Below are 21,772 nucleotides of genomic sequence, written 5' to 3'. Positions count from 1 at the left end.
AATTCATATGTTGTATTTGAATTGTGAATTCAATATTCATAGTGCTTATTGCTTATTGTTTAATGTGTTATAACTTGTCAAATGAATTCATTCCCCAAATCAACAAGATACAAAAGAAATCATGTCGAAATTTCCCTAACTCACATTGCCTAACCCTAAGTGCAAAATGAGAGAGAACCTCGATCCCTCTTAGGTTTAGTTGCAATAAGGCGCGAAAATTTCCCCCGTTTTGCGATGAAATGCACATCCCATTTCTAAATCTACCCTTCGTTGTTCCTATGTTCTGGGTTATTACAGCCTCTCCCCCTTAACGTAAAACTTCGTCCCGAAGTTAAGATTGGTACCTGAACATCTCGGGGTAAGACTTTCGGAGTTCTTCTTCCGTCTCCCAAGTTGCTTCTCGCTCAGGATAATGTTTCCATTGAACTTTGTAATATTTGATTGCTCTGTTTCTTAACTTCTTCCATTGTACTTCTAAGATCTTTTCAGGTCTTTCCACATAAGTTAGATCAGATTGCAATTCTATTTCTTCATATGTGATGGGATCATCCGGTGCCTTCAAACACTTTCTGAGTTGTGATACATGAAATACATTGTGAACTTGACTTAGTTGCGCCGGTAATTCTAACTCAAAAGTTGTTCCTGTGGTCTGGGCGCCTCGTAGCCCCACTTCGTATCCCCTTCGGTCTTCTGGAAGCTCCGTGGAAAAATAAGACCCTGGGCGTTGATTTCGTCCAATTCCGAGAATATTTCCTTTGTAGGATTTCTGAAACCAAAAACAGCGTGAAAACAGACAATCGGCTCTTCGGCATCTCGTCAATAAGTTAGTGCCGGAAAATGCATAATAATGACATAAAGTGTGTATAAAACATGTGAGTATCATCATAAAAGTAGCATGGAACATAAGAAATTATAGATACGTTTGAGACGTATCAAAGTGCGAGATTGTTTAAAGAGAAGATTAAAATTTGGCATGATAGAAGGATAAAGAGAAGGGAATTCAACGTAGGAGATCAAGTGTTATTGTTCAACTCTCGTTTCAAGTTCTCTGCAGGTAAACTAGCATAGATATGGCGAGGTCCATTGGTTGTGCAGGAGGTGTATCGCTCCGGAGCCATCTGTCTCCATGGAGATTACAATGGTAAGCCTCATGTTGTTAATGGGAAACGTCTTAAAAATTATATATCAGGAGAACACTTCATAGTAAATGTGGAGGAGTTACACCTCCGGACTACGAAAGATACCATCACCGAATATTTCCTTCTACCAGACATGGGAAACCAATAAAAGTCGAAATCAGGTACGTAGAGATCTCGGAATATGTTCATATTTTAGGATAGTTACTTTTTTGCAAAAAAAGGAAGATCCGCGAAAGATTTGGTAGAAACGGAGCCACGAGGGGCGAAAGAGCCAAGGTAGCGCGACCCAAACTTCTGGTCGCGCCACATGTGGTCGTTCGCGCCTCGGACTTCCTTTTCGCCGCATTTTCGACTCAAACTCTTCGTATTTACCTAAAACCCGTCAATATATACCCCCTATGTCGATCTAATCTTGCATAGAGTCTTTTTCGAGCGAACATTGTTTTCTACCCTGTCTTTCAGAATTGTCTCCACCAAAAACCCTAGCTATGTCTTCGGAGGACTCCTCCGAGCGCTCTTCCATGGGAAGGAGGAGAAAGAGGAGGGATCCCTTTGAAGATGAAGATGAGGAGGAAAGGGAGGAGCAGAAGAAAGAAGAAGAAGATGATGATGAAGAGGGAGGAGAAGAGGACCACAAGTACATCACCAACGCTGAGTTTAAGGGGAAGCTTCACCCCCTCCTATACCTCTTGCTGTAGTGAGGGTGGTGTCGCCGCCTAAGAACTTTAGGCGCACAACTCGCATGAGTACTGGTGGGAAGGCTCCAAGGAACTCATGAGTTCAAGGAAGCCTGCAACCTCATGATGACTTTGCTTCACGAGCTTAAATAACATCGTGACCCGAAGCATCAGGAGAAGAAGGACGACACCACTTCAACAAACTAAGCTTGGGGGAGTTATAATAAGTTTTTATGCTTTTTAGTTTATCATATCGTTTTAATTTGTCATCTTAGTTTGATATTTGCTTTTATCTAGTAGTATCAAGTCTCTTATAGTTTAGAGAGCTCTTAGAGCATTATCATCTATCTTTGGTCAAGTGGGGTTTTAATGAAATTGGAAGTATGGTGTCATCCATGATTCTTTTGTATGGAGATTTATGGGTAACACTCACACAGATGTGTTCCTCATATTTATAAATTTTAGTCACATCTTATCTTGAACTTAATTAACCTGAACATGTTGGACAAGCATTGAATTTTGTAAGTATGGCTTGCAACAAAGGAAAGATCCATGCAAGCAATACTAAACATTATAAGAAAATTAAAAAGAATCCTTGAAGTTGTGTTGGAGATGTGGTCTTGGAGAACAAATAGTTAGGAAGAGGAGATGACAAGGAAGTATGAGACATTCTTGTGCTACTTGGTAATCGACGGGTAAACTGATGTCATGGATATTTCAATACATATGCTCAAACAAGTTTGTGAATGAAACGGTCGGCACCCGAGGATTCAGTTAGCCATGGAAAGTGAAAGACAAAAGTGGATGTAAAGCATATGACATGATTGAAATATCCATGAATAACGTTTATACTGGTTACTAAGGGAAAAGACTATTAACTTTTCAGGAAAAAGGAAAAGGAAAGTGTTTGATGAACATTAAACTTTCATGCTCTTCTTGTCATTTAGCAATTCATCTTCTTGTAACTAGTTGCTCTATGAGAGTTTATCTTCGGTACAAAGGCAAAGTAAATGAAGAGCAAGTTGGTAAAAGGCCAAGCAAAGAAGTGATCTATATTCATAGACACATATGGAGCATTGTTCAACTGTCCAACATGCAATGGTTTATCTTGTTCAAACGGCAAGAGGTAATTGCTAGAGTTTATACTTATGAAGTTATATTTGTATGATTGTTGGTTCAGAAATCTTTCTTTACAATTGAATATGCATAAGTTGATGATACAATGCTCATATTTCTTTTATCAACCATAAGCTCATTGATGCATGATATGATCTATTCGCTTATTTGCTCGTAGATGAGCAAAGGTTTAAGCTTAGGGGAGTCTATATGTGCATTGTGTATCATCATTATTGCTACATACAGAGTTAGTTTTCATTGTTATTTGCCTTCATACATTGTTATTTCTGTATTTTAGATGATTTTTGGGACTTTCCTACAAAGTCCCCTTCTTTGGTATTTTAATTCCTGGGAGGCGGAAAACCTCCTTTTTCGTATTTTATTTGTTTCAGGACTTTCTGGATCGCAAAAACTCGAGGAAAAATTACCTGATCATTTTTTCACCCGAAGGAAGGTCGTGAGCGAAAGAAACAAGCGAGAGGGGCCACGAGGTGCAAACGAGCACGGGTGGCACGACCCAACTTGCTGGTCGCGCCACCCACCCCCGTTTGCACCTCAGACATCGTTTTGGCCCCCATTTTATCCCAAACGCTCTGTTTTGCCCAAAAACCTAAACCATATTTTTCCGAGATTTATTGAGGCGGCGGCGGAGGCGAAAGTCCCCTCCTACTCCGGGAGAGGGCAGATCATGCTGCATCGGTGCCTCCGGTGAAGGGGAAAGCGACGCCATTGACATCCCCACTCCTCCTTGGCGTGGGAGGAGGCATCTCCATCAACATATCCACCAGCACCATCACCATCTACGAGATCGACGTCATCCCCCTCATAGTTTGTGTTGAATTGAACCCCGGATATTGTTTTGTGATTAGTACTTTGTCATTATTTGTTGGGGAGATTATATATTGAGATTGTGTTGGAACTATTATGCCTCTCGTGCATATTATGTTTGTCACTTGTGAGTAGTTCCCCACGTTCCCGAGGGCATAGGATGATCTGGCTATGATTCTATATGATGTGCAGTGAGTATTTGGTCAAGTTTTATATCTGTTATGTTGTTCTACGATGGTTGTATACGAACATCGACTGCATACTACTTCACCTATATGGGCTCATAGGGCTGCACTTTGATGTACTGCATTAGTGTTGGAGGGGTCGGAATGACAGAAACCGCCTTCCAACACTATGGGTTGCATTAGAGGGGTTTATGTCGGGGACCCTAAATCTTATGGCTATGATGGGACATTTATGTCTTAATGATTCCTATACTTGCACATGAAAATAGCTCTATGACCCATCATAAGGGATGTATTTGCACATGCTTATGGCTGCACCTAATTAAGGCTCCGCCCCTAATTGAACTAGATAACTCCCCGCGCGTTGCGGCGGGACACTTATGTCCTACTTTGGATTCCACATAAGAACACACTCGAAACCCCCCGGAAGGTATAGTGTAATTAAGGAACATTTCAAAGTAATGCACCATTTTCATTGCGCAGAAATATTTATACATGATTGGATATTTTTTCAAACAAAGATAACCAATCACAAGTTTCGATAATCTAAAACACCCATGTCGAGTGCTTGATATAGATTGTAAAGAATTGCTAATGGATGGGATCTATTCTGAAGAAAATACATGTGGAATTATTTGGGGAAATAAAAAGTATGAGTGTGAAGTAGGAACATAAAGTAATAATTTTGTTGCAGTATACATTTTTTTAAAAAAGTAGACAAATTCTCATTCATCGTGGATGATTCTATAAGTCTATAACAACATAGAAAACAGATCAAACTAAACAAATAATCAGTTAGATATTAAGAAGATGTAGTAGAACCTCTTTGTGGACCGATGGTCGTCCCAGCCTAAGGATTGATGAGCCAACGAAATTGATAGTAGCAATCATTGGATATCCATTTAAGCAATGCACATGATAATGACAACACAAGTGATTTTCCTTTTTATAGCCTGCAAGACCAGAAAAGGTACAACTGACCATAGTAGCGATTTTGAAGATTTATGGTTGATCACCTAGTATCTAGAAGGTTTTAGTTAGTTTGTAAGATTCAACATGCATGCGTTGTTAATTAGGACGGATCCGTTTTGGATGCAGCAGACAGGTACGACTATCCAGGCTAGACTGCTACAGGTGCAAGAGGCCAATGGCTTAAGATTGCAAGCCATCATTCGTTAGAAAGACATCATATCAATGCACAATGAGAATATCCAAGCAAGGAAGTACCTTCATCTAGATTCTGCTGCACCAAGCCACCAAGGTACGCTAGCTTACTTGGATAATTTATCTACAACCTAGAGAGCACTACATGCAACTGGATAAGAGGGATAAGCAGTTTGAGAGGTCAGCAACATATACCGGAGTAGGAGAACCTTTATACTAACAAAGTAGAAAACTAATCTGATCTTACCACCTAACCGTTAGAGAGAGAACAAAATCATTCGATCCATTGTTGTGTCGCTCCTTGCCCATCGAGTCGTCGACTACAGCACACCAAACCAATGGCAGTAGAGATTCAGAAAACCTGATTTGGGAACAACAAAAAAGAACACATGGAATATTCATTCCTGTGGACATGAAGAGAGGAGAAAACCATGGAAGAGAAGCGCATGAGTCGTCGACGACAACAATCTGCGGCGCGCCGCCATCGTAGGACAAAGAAGTTGACATCAGTAGCTTCTTTTTTTTGTGTGGGGAAATGGCGGTGCTGCCTATGGTGGTGCTAGATTTCTTTTTTACATACAGAGATGTGCATGATGGGGAGGGGAGCAGAGGAGACACAGAGCCTACAGGGAGCGACTGGGAGGGAAGGGCATTTCATGGCGAATTGATTGCCTGGTGCATGTTCGCCTGTTGGAGTGGACGGATGATAGATAGATTTTTTTTACTGCACAAAACTGAAGAGGACAAATTAATGATGTGGCGAAAAAGATGATGTGGAGGGCTGATGAGGTGGCATGCTTGCATGTTGAGAGAATTCATCTTAGTGGGTTGCTCCTATTTAGTTATTATAGATAAAACTTGACAAGATATTTATCATGTTGTTTAGAACTCAGATGCTAGTGAATCCATGCTACCCTCGTAAACATTTGTCTCATATAAACACACACACTTTAGCTTTTCCTCTTGTTGCGTAGAGGATTGAGCTTTTCTCTCATTGAGAGCATTTACTTATTTGCTATTTACTTTCCGCACTTTACTTTTATTGCAAACTATATACCCAAAACACCGAAAACCGTTACTTTATTATTACTACTTTTTTGTTATTTTTTCTCACCAATACCTTCAGCTCCTCGTGGGTTCGACAACCTTTGTTTATTGAAAAGTACTACAATTGATCTCCAACACTTGGGAGCCATCACTCTCGTGAGAAGTTCGTCACGCATGACATCGAGCTTGGTTACCTCCCTTACACGATCTAGTGTGATGGGTGTGACCAAGAGATCTTCGTATCTATCGGGATCATCGTGGATTTGTGCAGGGGTACTTGCGGTTGCGGTGGAAGCAGGTTCTATGGTGGTGGAGAGTTGTTCCGACCAGCGTCATCCATGATCTCATCTTCTTGGCCCGCTGCTTTCTCCTCTTCCGGGTTGACTGATTTCCTCAATTTTTTTTAGCTTTTGGCTAAGGCAAGAGTGCAGTATACAAGAATTCTTTAATTCTAACATGATTCTTCCCTTCCGCATGCCTTTACACTCTAACCTCCTGGAATAATGGGACTCGATTCTGGTTGAATTCAACAGTTGCCTTTGAATACATCCCTTGATATTGTACCTTGGTCTTTGGGTAAGACGTCCAAATTTACTACTAAATCTGTCTACCGGTATTTCGAGAAAGATATCTCGGAGCCTCATAATAACTAGATCTACAAAGAAGACATTCCTTTGAAGATAATGATTTTTATGTGGAACTTATTTCAAAATGTCATCTTGACTAGAGATAATGGGAAAAACGTAAGTGGTTATGATCTCCTTTGTGTTGCTTTTGAGTGAACTTGAATCTACCCAACATTTTTTTGGTTGTTTTGTTGCCAAGGTAGTTTGGGGTGCCATGCACAAGGTATTGGTGATGAGTGCAAATTGCATAGTGATTTTCTTTAAGTTTTTGCATTAGTAGCGATAGGATTTTGACTTTTCATTACGCTCGCGCACACCTTTTCAACTTGTTTCACCATGATCCCAGAAATCAAGAGGTTAATAAAATATAATTAAAGAGGTCATTTTTGGGCAGAAATATGATTATTGGAGGCAATAAATACCTTCCAAACATTTACCCACGCACCTTGGGGTCGAGTCAAAGGTCAAAATTGTGAAGAGATGTTCACTGTGGTATGAGGGATCCGAGTTACAGAGCCGCCACGAAATAGAGAAACCTCACCTCCGGAAGGGATTTGGTGGGCGAACTTGCAGAGGGGCTTGCATCTTGGAGGCTTCATCATCGATTTCATTTTCATCATCGATTTCATCATCATCATCATCATCATCATCATCATCATCATCATCATCATCATCATCATCATCATCATCATCATCATCATCACCATCACCATCATCATCATCATCATCGCCATCACCATCGCCATCAACGTTCGCTTTCATCTCGTTGTCATCCCGAACCCTAGTGAGGCTTTACACGTGTACTTGTTTGATCCCTTGTACTGCATTCGTATAATCATGGTGATGTTGTTAGCCTCCATGTGTGAGTAGTTTCATTTGTCCTTGGAGAGATGGAGGAACCCTAGTAGTGATTTGTGGTGTCTTCATTTGTAACATGTATGTAGTGATTTTTTGCGATGATATTATGTGAAGTCGACAACACAATAGTTTGCCCCCTTCGAGGACTTTGGAGGAAATCATCGTTGTAGGTAGTTGGTGGTTTAGGGGTCAAAAGGAGAGAGTTCCATCACACCCCATCACCTACTATCCACGAGGGAATAACGGATATCCTAGAACTATATCTGTAACCATGAGGGAACCCTTAATCATTGGTGAAGTCCGGTGACATGCTAATATAGGAGGACTGGTGGTGGTTATGCAGGGTGCATAGCACATGGCGCCTATGTACACCTTTATGTGACTCCGCCCGTGCATACATACTACAAGGACATCATAAGTCCTAATCATGTTTTACAACTATGCTATTGGTTAATCCACAACTCCCTCAAAACTCTTTATCCTTATTGTAGTTTCAAATACTTAATAATCACTCGCTCTACTCCCTTTCGCTTTCCTTTTTATTACTATTACTTTGTTCACACCAATAACCAATCACTCCACACACTCTTGTTTTGGACCAAAGATAACTTGGAGGTACACCACAACAATTCAACTTGTTGATTCAATACTCTTCATTTTGAAATTAGCTACTTCCACATGTACGCTTGCAAACATCAATTGGGTACTTCTATTTGTCCTAGAAACTTATGGCAAGCTTTCGTGTGGTTCCACTCGTTTTTACCTGGTGGTGAGCGGTCTTATATGATTGGTATTTCCCCTGTATGTTGGGTCATCTGAACTGTCCGAAATAAAATCACCTTTGATAAGTACATCATGCAAAACCCGATGGAGGAAATGTTCATAGTTTGATTTTTTCTTATGTACTGGCAAGGCTGGTGAAAGGGGGCAATCAGGACAAGGTGAAGAACAACGCGAAGCAGCTGATGTTGGTAGCGTCAAGTTTAGCAGGTAGAACGGTTCCCTCAAGTTTATGCTTACCTGGGATGCCCGAGGGAGCTCCCGACGGTTGTGTGAGTGAGAAGATTGCTCTCTGGGTGGCGTGTTGGCGTTCTGGATAGTTCTCCTTTTGTAAAACTTGTTTCTCCATTTGGTTGTAATGCTTCTACTAGGCGATTAGGTTGGTCACGTGCCTTGCCCTGTTGCGAGTGTTTTGATATCGAGCACTCACAACAGGTTTTCCATTGATGCCCCACCTCGCTATCCCCACTACTTTCTTCTCTTTATTTTAGTTGTTTTGTAAAAGACTTCTACAAAAAATTGTATTTCCGTTAAGCGATAAATGGAAAGGGGTTAGCCCGGTTGGAAAAAAAAAAGGTCCACTAGCTAACCGTTGGAATAATGTAAACTTGTGCACTTTGGTGAAATGGAATGAAGTTTCCATTTGAGCAGTTCTGATGAAATAGAGTGAAATTTGTTTCGTGTTGTCTGGTGAAATATAATTGTGCCTAATTATGCACTGTTTATTTTAATCCCAAAAGAACACCAGTGACAAGCACGAATGCGGGAGCAGTCACTTATAAGGCCGCTGCGCTGGGCGTGGACGAAGTACCAATCAGAATGCCCGTCGTTGGTAAGAAGCTCCCCTAATTTCCGGACTTGGCAAAATCCCACCACCGCCGTCGCTGCTCCGCCGCTCCGGGCCGTCACCACTGCCGCCGCCACCGTCCTTCTCTCCCGGGCGACCCCTTCCTCCCCCACCTTGATGCCGCCAACACACCCGCCCCTGTGCGCGCTTGCACTAGCGGCCGCCTCGATCCGGGAGCTCGCCGATTCGCCAGGACCAGGAGGAGGGGAGGGGTCCAGGACCAGGAGTAGGACAGGAGGTCCGGTCATCACCGAACCGCCCACTCCTACCCCCTCGCCGGTCATCACCGATACTAGGTCGACATCAAGGTCAGCGCTAAATTTTCTTGGGAACACTTTATTCCATTCTGTTGATGTATGCAGATTTAGAGGCGAGCTCTTCGATTTGGCAGGCGAATTAATTTCTGTGTCATACTCTCATCGATTATCTATCTGTCTCTAAAATTGTAGTGCAATATTGAGTTATTTGGGGAAATGTTTTGGTAAGGGGACAAACCATGGCACCGCAAATGTACAGCTATGGAAAAAAATTGCACTGCATGTGTCAGTGACATGTGAACTTGAATGATAAGATATAAAGATGAACTTTGAGGAAACAAAGACAACAGTGTTGTACACATATACAAAAAAAATAGATCTTTTCCTTTACATCTTAAGTTTTCTTTCATTTCTGAAGTATATACGTTTCACTGCATCTTTATGCAACAGTCGTTTGTGAATTCAGTTAAGAGCAATTGTTGCAGTTCAGACTTATGTTTCCTGTCTCAACTGATTCAGATTTCAGAATTTCTTTGATCACTTGGTTGTAGAATCATGTTACTAGGTAGATGATCTCTTATCTGACTCTGGATGTTGCTGCAAACATTAAGTCATCAGAGTGCATATAGAGCTCTGGATTTCTTTTTTTGCTACCAGCTGACTGATGCACTGCAAACTGGTTTCTTAATTGGAAGATGTGTTTAGATATCTGACTAAATGATCTGATCTGATGATATGCGCAAATTAGTACTGCTATAACTTTTCTCCCATCAAAATTCTGTCCGTCTGCTACATGTTAGCAATTCCATATTATTTACAATTCTGTGTTTAGAATAGTATTTATTGCTTTTTATGCCATAATATTTTTATATGATGCAAAAAAAATTTAGGCATTATTATTGCACCTGTAGTTCTATTGTGTTGTCGTGTTAAACAAATGTAGTTTTCTATTTGCAGAATGGCCGCAAGAACCCCCTCTTCGTCACATACCCCGGTAGATGGCTCGGCAGCATCCCAAGATACGAATGAGCCTCCTTCCGAAGAGAGCAACGACTCGTCTGACGATGTGTCAGATGATGGAGAGTCTACACCTACCGCGTCTGGTAATGAACAAGAAAATGGTCTTGACTCTGAAGCCACGCAAGACCAGATGCCTAAGCAAAAGAAGGCGCGCAAGGCTAGGAGACCAAACCAGTTGACTGACGAGACCTTCGTAATCACTCGAGTTGATGGCCGAGGTGTTCCTGCCAGTCCAGTAAAGTTTTCAAAGGGTTACAGCAACGCCATAGGCTGCATCGTGCGTGAAACCGTGAAGATCACATGCACGAACTTAAGGTCAAAAGAGCACGAGAACCTTCGACAAAGGCTCCTCAACAAGCTGTTCAATCGATACATCGTCCCTGGTGATGACAAAGAAAGAGTCAGAACTAAAGCGCTAAGCATGATGACCAAAGCCTTGAATTCGTGGCGAACCACAGCCAATGCTATGAAGGAAGAAGATTTCGAGTCCGTGATAAAGAAGAAATGGCCTCAAATAGATGAGGAGGACTGGAAGCAGTTCATTTTGTCTCGCACGAATGATGAATTCAAGAAGAAGAGTGAATGGGGGAAGCACATGCGGTCGCAGAACAAGTTTTTTCACAAACTCGGCAGCCGTGGTTACTTAGGGAAGAAGCCAAAATGGGACAAGGAGGACGCAGCGTTGATTGCGGCTGGGAAAGAACCCCCTTTCTCGTGCATCGAGCCAGGGCGTGCAAGGGATTTTCTTAGGGCCCGCGCATCATTTGACCCAGTGACGGGAGAACCGGTCTTCAAACACCAGAAACTCGCGGAGGTGTTTGATAAGCTGGTAACCTCTTAACTATGAAAGCAACTTCTGATTATAAAGACTACGTTTGTGTGTATCTTTTTTGTTGCATTGTCATATTACTTTAGTCACATTAGTAGCCAGCTGTACCAACTCATGTTCAGATTCAAAGGGAGGAAGTGAGGAACTAGATCCCAGAAACACCATCTTCAGGCCTTACATCAGAACTATTTGTCCACTAACACCTCAACCTTTCCATGAAGCTTTGTAGTGTCATCATGGCTGCACCTGTCTAATTGGAGCAGGGTATACATTACTCCACCATGATCAATACAACATCTGTGCCTGACTTTTGACAGCAGAGTTAGCTCTCAGGCCTAACCCTTTTGGCCAGCCATAAATGAGGATTCTTGTGACCAAATAGATTCACATAGCATTTTTATCAAGTGATTACAGGAGGCAGGACACTGATTTAGCTGAAGCAATAGAAGTGCCCACACGTTACTCTCTCCATTAAATTTCAGAGGAAGCTTGTAGAAACCTGAAACCCAAATTCAGCTTCCATTCTTGTTTAACCATAAGGAGCCTAATCTGTTCTTGAGCTGAGATTTAACTTCTGAAATAAATAGGGAAATGGTATGAGTTTGATATCATGTAAATTTGTACCTTGTGAATATGTGTGAAAGTCAATTAATCTTCACCCTTCAGTTTTTTTTTGCGGGTACACCCTTCAGCTTGAGTAGCTGCAGCTGACTTAAAAATGAATCAAAATGCAAATCTCTAACATGAGCATGGCATGATCATTTGCAGTCATCTTCAGGCAGATTTTACTCAAGTTATTTACTTGTTCAAAAGAGTGATTAAGCACCCCATGGAGGCATGTAGGACGCCTGTGATAGTGTGATGTTCTACTAGAAACTATTATTTCTCCACCCGTGTTCACTCCTGGTGATCCAAGTAGATCCCCGATTATTCATGGCATTGTCGTACTACTTCTGTTTGGACCTTTTCTTAGGATCTGAAGGTTCAGTGATGTTGTGGTATGCTTTTCTGTGCAGGAGTCTCTAGATGAATACCCTACTGGTTTTCTAAGTAGGTCATTTCTAGTCATCTGAATACTAATCCCTAGATAAATAGGAATTTAACCTGGCAATCGGTTTACTCATACTGGTCATCCTAGGTAGTCATATGCACATGTACTCTGCTGGAAAGTTGATAATGGTACCAGTGGTAATGCTTGCAGTATGCACAATGGTATTTGCTAGTTGGGATGTTGGAACCACCAAGAGTAGCAATGGTTAATTTAGTCCTAAAGGCCCTGCCCTAGAGCAATTTTATGTGAACATCAGATCAAGATGCTAGAACAATTAATTCTATAACAGGCTTAAATTAATTAGATAGCTGATCATCTATTTGAGCATTTGCTACAGATGTATAATTTGAAGTTGGATTCCAAGACACTGGTTCTTTTTGCTAGAACATGAAGATATGTTACTGGAAAATAGTAGTATTTATTTGACAAATGGTCATGTGGATGGTGAAAGATGTGCCGATATGGATGCTTGTAGCTTGCTATTTTACAGGGTTTTGTTCCATCCAGTATATTATACCTGCTTAGTGTAGGTATGGTGCACCTGTTTTGATCTTGCTAGTTTACGTGATTCATGTAATATATCATATTGGTTAGCCTGTTACTTTATCACTGTTAAATTGTTCTAAGAGAGGCTGCATTCTGATCTATTTGAGTGTTTGGTTGTGTTGATTGTTGTTTCATTTTGAACTTGATTAAGTGTAGATGAGTGATACCTATATATGCTCAACATGTTACTGATTAAGTAGACCTCAATAAGCGATTGATGTTACTTGCAGAAAAAACAAAGCCATGAACCTCAATCTCAAAGCTCCCAGGACTCCATTGATGGCGAGAGGTGGGAAGATCCTCTCAGCAAGGCTCTTGGTGGGAAGGAGGTTGGTGGCCGTGTGAGAGGCGTCGGGAATGGGGCTCCATGGAAGATATATTTCCCCGAAGCTCCCGAGGTTGCCCGCCAGAGGAGGAGAGCCAGGTATGAGCGTGATTCTCATTTCGAGGAGCGAGTTGCGGCGGTTGCCGAGGCGACATTGCGGCGTATATTGGCGGAAAGAGGTCAGGAACAAGGTCAGGAACAAGGACGTCCACCGTTGCATCCTGATACCTTTATATTGGCGGAAAAAGATCAGGAACCAGGACATCCACCCTTGCATCCTGATACCTGTATATCGGCGGAAAGAGATCAGGAACAAGGATGTCCACCTTTGCATCCTGATACCCGCATATTGGCGGAAAGAGATCAGGGGCAAGGACATCCACCCTTGCATCCTGATACCCAGATGTTGCCCTTCCATATTGTTGGACCAAGTAGCAGCGCCTCTGTCTCAGGAATTGCCCCCGGGCAGCCAAATCCAATTGATGACATCACTGTAAGTGTCGTCGACTCAACCAATTGTTGCAATATGACTTGGTTTCATTGTGCGGAATCTAACATCGATGATAAATCTATCGTATATATGTTTTTCAGGTCATCACTCCGTGCCAACTCATGGCCCCAATGCTCGGCAGCATGCTGACGGTTGCACATGGGCAAGTGTACCCAAAAACAATGCACTGTGTGGATTTAGCACCAGACATGGCGAGGGTGGATGTGACTAAGGTGCTTGACCCCTTTGTCGATTTAAAAATTAGCGACCACCCTGAACCAGAATGCAACACACTAGGACAGTACAAGGGGCATGCCATCAAGTGGCCGAAGGCGGCGATAAAGTTGTGTGGAACATCCACTGGCTCATCCCCATCGTTGACCACTGCCTGCACTCCACCACTGGGAACATCTCCTTTGGGCCCTTGCGCACCTTCATTTGTGGATCTGGATGGCTATCATGGCGCGGAGGATGACATGCCCATTGACCAAGAGCAAGCGATTGGAGATGCACTGAACCCCCAACATGGGCCTGCCGCTAAGACGATCCTATCTCCTAATGTGCCTAAGAGCGCAGCGCTTGTAGGGATGGTCCAAAGGGGGCCACATCTCCGGAACCGCAACATACAAGGAGAGGGCAAAAGAAGAGACGAGCCAGCACCAGTGAGAAGGAGCCAGAGGAGGAGAGGTTGAAAAAATTATATCCTATGGACCATCGTCCAAATTAGGACAGAAATGGATCAATGACGGGCATATCATTTCACCACTGACTACCCCGCGGACAATTTCTATATGGAGTTTAGTTCTGGAGATCTTCAAAACTAGAAGGACCTTGCGCACGTTGCTGCGCCGTTTCTTGTTGTTCTCGTTTATTTTTGCATGATGTGTGCATATTTGGTTTCACTTGGATTGGCCTGCTTTGCTACACACATCAAAATGCGATATATCGTACTACATTTCAGGTTTGATCACTTTTTAAGTACGAAAATACCTTGTCAGCATCACCTTCAAGTAAGGGTTCTAAGTTTTCCTAAATAAGTTTTATGGGGTAAATTTAGAAGGCAACTTCAAGTAGCTATCTGCCTTGAAGCTTGTTTACTGTCTTTTCGAGATACAAAAACTTGCGAACATGAAACAAACATATGAGGTTAGTTACCATGCTTTTCAAATAACTATGAGGATAGTTACCTTGCACTTCCAGCAATTTCTATTTTTCAAACTTGCTAGTTACTAACTGAATCTGAAACTAACAGTTCTATTGGTATAGGAGTGGCAAAATAACATCTAGCTTTACTTAAGTACTTATCATAGAACAACTTGCCAACAGAGTGAGACAATCGTCTGAATTTGATCAAATAGAGAAATACCAACACTAAATTATAGCAAACGTCCTCTGAGCTACCCCAAACATTGAAGATGCAATATCCTCTGTTCGAAGAATTGTAAATGTATGGATTGTAAGAACATTGAAAGAAGCGGAGAGCTGCATGATATAATTCAAGGTGAAAATGCATATGATCGAAAATAAATAGCAAGCAGCTAACGTTGCTCCAAATAATGACATTGGATCTATAAATATTGAAGAGTGCCTAGAAAAAACCATCGGATCCTTGTTCTCCAGAGGTACTTTTAAGATGATCATGTTCTTAAAAGTAAAATTAATCTGTAATATTAAACTCTAATCTCATGTGGCACGCCTGTTTTATCAGTAGTATCCTTTTACTTCTGGATGGTTGTGTTAAAATCCCACTGGGTGTTCATCCACCTGATCAATATTACTGATTTTATTTGACTTGAGCTACAAATTTCCTGGGTTTCTTATTATTTCTTCTGTTCTAGGCTAACCACATTGATGCTTCATAATTAAGTTTCTTGTTGTACTACTTCAAAGTTGTAGTGTTCATCAGAGTAAATCTATTGTCAACAGTAAGTAAAACACCTTGGATTAGTAAATTTGAATACTGGATAACCTCCTCACTAGAAAAAAAATGACCCAACTAAATTCCATAGACAAATTAATAGCAGCAATGTGTATATGCCTTTCAGTAATCTTATTTTCATTACACCAAGCAACATATTTTTTACTTGTGTCAACCATAATATTGCCCATACTACAGCTTATGAAAGAAGGCAATGCGTTCTAAAGCAATTGGTCAAGAAAAAAACTATCAAAAGGCAAAAGAAAGAAGTATCAATCCATTTGTACCTTGTTGGCTCGTTAGCTAGCATGTAAAAGAAAGAAGAATTAACCGCCAACGGACCTTCAACTCAATGCCCACGGCATGCTCCACCCGCATCAGTGCCGAGGCTTCCCATCCACTGAGCTACATGCTGAGGGCATCTCCAGCGGCGCGACGCATTTCGGACGTCCGAAATGTCCGTTTGCGTCGCGCGGCGGACGCGAGACAGACCGTTTTTGTCCGCGCGTCCGTTTGCACCCTGGGGTGGCTCCAGCGGCGCGACGCATTTCCGCGTTTGCATCAAATATGAAGTTTTGAAACAACAAATATGATTTCAACGAAGTCATAGTTATAACATTTAAATTTTTAAAAGTCTACATGAAAATAAGATACTAGTCCTCTAGGCATGATCTTCATGGCCAGCCATGGTCCATTGATGCTCAATCAGATCCGTCTGCAGCTGTTTGGAGCAGGTTTTTCGAGCGCCCCTTCACAGAGCCCCGGTGCTGCGGCCCCGGGTTTGAGGTGAACTCGTGGATCATGGAGGCCGCAGTAGTTGCCAATGTGTGCGCCGAATGATCGGACTCGTCGTCCGAAGAGGAGTCAACGATCTCCGCGCGGAACTTCTCCACCATATGCCACGCGTCCATCTGCGTCGATACGAACTGTTGATCAATGGCCGCGCACAAATCGCGCCGAAAAAGGAGAAGGAACCTACCGGCGCAATAGGTCGAACAGGTCGTGGGCGACGCGGAAGGGCGGCGCAACCGGCAACGTTTCGCCCGAAAACAGCCGGCAGGTTCGCGCCGGAGCCCCAACCCCGAGTACGATCCTGCTCTCCCGCGCGACGACAACGGTGCCGGCGGCGAGTACTGCGGCGGACGGCGGGGATTGGGGCGGGGGCGTTGCACTAGGGCACCAACGAGGGTGAAAAAAGAAATCAGGTCGAAGCGGTCGATTTTGCTCTCGGCCGACTTGCGGGACCGGGTAAGAAATGGAGGACGCTCGCCGCGTCCGCCAAGCGTCCGCGGAGACGCAAACCTGGCGCATATTTGGGCCAGGTTTGCGTCTCCGCGAAGGCCGGTCACTTTGCGTCGCCCCGCTGGAGCAGGGCCCAGACGCATTTCCGGTCACGGCGGACGAAAACGGTCGCTCAGCGACCATTTGCGTCGCGCCGCTGAGATGCCCTGATGCCACCACAGCACCGCATGCGGCGTCCACCGGGCGCGCTGGTTGCCGGTTTCACCCGCCGATCATTCTCATAGCAGAAAATGAAATAATTCATAAAAAATTTAAATACACCCGCACACATCCGCCGCCTCCCCCTAACCTCCCGGGTCGCCCCCGCCTGGGCGATCCCGGAGGAACCGCGCCGCCGCCTCCAGTCCGCCCCTCGCCGGCCCTGCCTGGCCGCTGCCCTCGCCGGCGGCGGTGGCGGCACCCTTCTCGCCAAAGGCGGAGGGCGAGGAGGGCACGTACGGCTTTGCATGCGGGGCGGGGCGCAAGGTGTCGGCGGGCTTGGGTGATCTGCAGAGGAGGGCTGCGGTGGACAACGCGGAGGTGTGGCGGCCGGCGATGGTCTACGGTGGCGGTGGGGTTCCGGTGGCAGCGGCGGCTTGATCTAAGACGAGTAGGCTGCCCGTTCCCACCAAGCCTGTAGCCGAGCAGGTTGCCTTCCTCGATCGCGGCATGTCGTCTCCTCCTCTGCTGCCGGCCGATGGCGTGGGGGTTGTTGGCACGGCTGCTTTGAATAAAGGTGGTTGTTCTAGGGTTCCTCTTGCGCGAAGATGAAGATCTGCCTGAGTGTGTCCTTCTTTGATCTGGCCGGAGTGTTGAGTTCCGGAAGACATCACTGGCGAATGTAACAGTGCATATATTACCTGGAGTTTTGCCAGACGTGGTGGTTTTCGGTCGTGCGCACCCATGCGTTTATTCCGACCGTTTGGTTTCGGAGGGAGCGTCACGAAGCTCTGTTCTTTCTTGCCATACAGTGACTTTGGTCCTGGGTGAAGTTAGAGGCGGAGAATATTGATACGTCTCCAACGTATCGATAATTTCTTGTGTTCCATGCCACATTATTGATGTTATCTACATGTTATATGCACACTTTATGTCATATTCGTGCATTTTCTGGAACTAACCTATTAACAAGATGCCGAAGTGCCGAGTTCCTGTTTTCTGCTGTTTTTGGTTTCAGAAATCCTAGTAACGAAATATTCTCGGAATCGGACGAAATCAACGCCCGGGTTCCTATTTTACCCGGAAGCATCCAGAACACACGAGAACCGCGCGAGAAGGGAGGCGGGGCCACCAAACCCTACCCGGCGCGGCCAAGGGGGCGCACCCCCTAGGGTGTGGGCCCCCTTCGACCTTCCTGCGCCGCCTCTTCGCCTATAAGAAGCCCACGGGTCAGAAAACCCGATACCAATTGACGAAACCCACGAAACCTGCCGGAGCCGCCGCCATCGCGAAGCCAAGATGCGGGGACAGGATCTCTGTTCCGGCACCCTGCCGGAGCGGGGAAGTGCCCCGGAAGGCTTCTCCATCGACACCGCTGCCATCTCCACCGCCATCTTCATCACCGCTGCTGCTCCCATGAGGAGGGAGTAGTTCTCCATCGAGGCTCGGGGCTGTACCGGTAGCTATGTGGTTCATCTCTCTCCTATGTGTTTCAATACAATAATCTCATGAGCTGCCCTACATGATTGAGATTCATATGATGATGCTTGTAATCTAGATGTCATTATGCTAGTCAAGTGAGTTTTACTTATGTGATCTCCAGGAGACTCCTAGTCCCACGTGTGTAAAGGTGACGAGTGTGTGCACCGTGTGGGTCTCTTAGGCTAGATTTCACAGAATACTTATTCACTGTTGAATGGCATAGTGAGGTGCTTATTTATATCTCTTTATGATTGCAATGTATTTGTATCACAATTTATCTATGTGCTACTCTAGTGATGTGTTATTAAAGTAGTTTTATTCCTCCTGCACGTGTGCAAAGGTGACAGTGTGTGCACCGTGTTAGTACTTGGTTTATGCTATGATCATGATCTCTTGTAGATTATGGAGTTAACTATTGCTATGATAATATTGATGTGATCTATTCCTCCTACATATGCATGAAGGTGACAGTGTGCATGCTATGCTAGTACTTGGTTTAGTAGCGTTGATCTATCTTACACTAAAGGTTACTAAAACATGAGCATTATTGTGGAGCTTGTTAACTCCGGCATTGAGGGTTCGTGTACTCCTACGCAATGTGTTCATCATCCAACAAACGTGTAGAGTATGCATTTATACGTTACTGTTATGTGATCGATGTTGAGAGTGTCCACTAGTGAAAGTCTATTCCCTAGGCCTTGTTCCTAAATACTTGCTGAGTTACTACGCTTGTTTACTACTGCTGCGTTACTACTCTTGCGTTACTACTGCTTGTTTCTTGTTTCTTTGCGTTACTACTGCTGCAATACCACCACCATCAACTACACGCCAAGCACTTTTACGGCACCGTTGCTACTGCTCATACTTATTCATACCACCTGTATTTCACTATCTCTTCGCCGAACTAGTGCACCTATTAGGTGTGTTGGGGACACAAGAGACTTCTTGCTTTGTGGTTGCGGGGTTGCATGAGAGGGATATCTTTGACCTCTTCCTCCACGAGTTCGATAAACCTTGGGTATCCACTTAAGGGAAACTTGCTTTGCTGTTCTACAAACCTCTCGCTCTTGGAGGCCCAACACTGTCTACAAGAATAGAAGCTCCCGTAGACATCAAGCACTTTTACGGCGCCGTTGCCGGGGAGGAAAGGTAAAAGGCTCTCATACTACGGTCTCGGGTAAAGTATTTTTACGGCGCCGTCGTGTGTGTGCTCAAAGCTATTTCCTTTAGATCCTGCAATTGCATCTTGTTGTTTCTTGTTTACACTAGTTTGGCATAATGTACAAGAGTGAGCTTCTTATTCTATTTCCTGATTTAAAACATGGATTGTTTGATGCGAAAATTAAAAAACCTATGAAATCTTCTTTGCATGCTTGGTAGTAATATTAGTATGAACGCTTTGAACACCATTGTTGACAATAATATAGAAAGTTCTAAGCTTGGGGAAGCTGGTTTTCATGATATTTTTAGTCCCCCAAGCATTGAGGAGAAAATTTTCTTTGATGATACTTTGCCTCCTATTTCTGATGATGATAATGATAGTGGTCTTTTTGTGCCACTTACTGCTGAGAGTAAATTTTGTTGTGATTATACTATGCCTCCTACACTTGATGAGAATAATAATGATAGCTACTTTGTTGAATTTGCTCCCACTACAACTAATAAAATTGATTATGCTTATGTGGAGAGTAATAATTTTATGCATGAGACTCATGATAAGAATGCTTTATGTGATAGTTATATTGTTGAGTTTGCTCATGATGCTACTGAAAGTTATTATGAGAGAGGAAAATATGGTTGTAGAAATTTTCATGTTACTAAAATACCTCTCTATGTGCTGAAATTTTTGATGCTACACTTGTTTTATCTTCCTATGCTTGTTACTTTGCTCTTCATGAACTTGTTTATTTACAAGATTCCTATGCATAGGAAGCATGTTAGACTTAAATGTGTTTTGAATTTGCCTCTTGATGCTCTCTTTTGCTTCACATACTATCTTTTGCGAGTGCATCATTAAAACTGCTGAGCCCATCTTAACGGCTATAAAGAAAGAACTTCTTGGGAGATAACCCATGTGTTATTTTGCTACAGTACTTTGTTTTATATTTGTGTCTTGGAAGTTGTTTACTACTGTAGCAACCTCTCCTTATCTTAGTTTTGTGTTTTGTTGTGCCAAGTAAAGTCGTTGATAGAAAAGTAAGTACTAGATTTGGATTACTGCGCAGTTCCAGATTTCTTTGCTGTCACGAATCTGAGCCCACTGCCCTGCAGGAAGCTCAGAAAATTATGCCAATTTACGTGCATGATCCTCAGATATGTACGCAACTTTCATTCAATTTGAGCATTTTCATTTGAGCAAGTCTGGTGGCCTAATAAAATCCATCTTTACGGACTGTTCTGTTTTGACAGATTCTGCCTTTTATTTCGCATTGCCTCTTTTGCTATGTTGGATGAATTTCTTTGATCCATTAATGTCCAGTAGCTTTATGCAATGTCCAGAAGTGTTAAGAATGATTGTGTCACCTCTGAACATGTTAATTTTTATTGTCCACTAACCCTCTAATGAGTTGTTTCGAGTTTGGTGTGGAGGAAGTTTTCAAGGGTCAAGAGAGGAGGATGATATACTATGATCAAGGAGAGTGAAAGCTCTAAGCTTGGGGATGCACCCGGTGGTTCACCCCTGCATATATTAAGAAGACTCAAGCGTCTAAGCTTGGGGATGCCCAAGGCATCCCCTTCTTCATCGACAAATTATCAGGTTCCTTCTCTTGAAACTATATTTTTATTCCATCACATCTTATGTGCTTTTTCTTGGAGCGTCTGTTTGTTTGCTTTTGTTTTTGTTTTTGTTTGAATAAATTGGATTACATCATGCTTGTGTGGGAGAGAGACACGCTCCGCTGGTTCGAATGAACACATGTGTTCTTAGCTCATAATATTCATGGCGAAGTTTCCTCTTCGTTAAATTGTTATATGGTTGGAATTGGAAAATGATACATGTAGTAATTGCGATAAATGTTTTGGGTAATGTGATACTTGGCAATTGTTGTGCTCATGTTTAAGCTCTTGCATCATATACTTTGCACCTATTAGTGAAGAATACATAGAGCATGCTAAAATTTGGTTTGCATAATTGGTCTCTCTAAA

The 21,772-nt window shown here is 43.2% G+C and overlaps 2 protein-coding genes across 2 annotated transcripts; both read left to right on the top strand.

The window, feature by feature from the left end:
- Positions 1-9,180: 9,180 nt before the first annotated feature.
- On the top strand, positions 9,181-10,963 carry LOC124656395 (mucin-1-like). Its single transcript, XM_047195148.1, has 3 exons — positions 9,181-9,575; positions 10,482-10,920; positions 10,958-10,963. Exons 1-3 carry the CDS (start codon positions 9,181-9,183, stop codon positions 10,961-10,963), a joined length of 840 nt encoding a protein of 279 aa, XP_047051104.1.
- On the top strand, positions 10,960-14,749 carry LOC124656778. The gene is made up of 3 exons (XM_047195460.1): positions 10,960-11,373; positions 13,201-13,788; positions 13,887-14,749. The coding sequence occupies exons 1-3, from the start codon at positions 10,966-10,968 to the stop codon at positions 14,475-14,477; spliced, it is 1,587 nt and encodes a 528-aa protein (XP_047051416.1). The 5' UTR covers positions 10,960-10,965; the 3' UTR covers positions 14,478-14,749.
- Positions 14,750-21,772: the final 7,023 nt, after the last annotated feature.

The sequence above is a fragment of the Lolium rigidum genome, chromosome 5 (assembly GCF_022539505.1).
Source record: "Lolium rigidum isolate FL_2022 chromosome 5, APGP_CSIRO_Lrig_0.1, whole genome shotgun sequence".
NCBI lineage: Eukaryota > Viridiplantae > Streptophyta > Magnoliopsida > Poales > Poaceae > Lolium > Lolium rigidum.
Note: the sequence above shows the minus strand (reverse complement) of the source record. Positions and strands in the feature narration are given on the sequence as shown.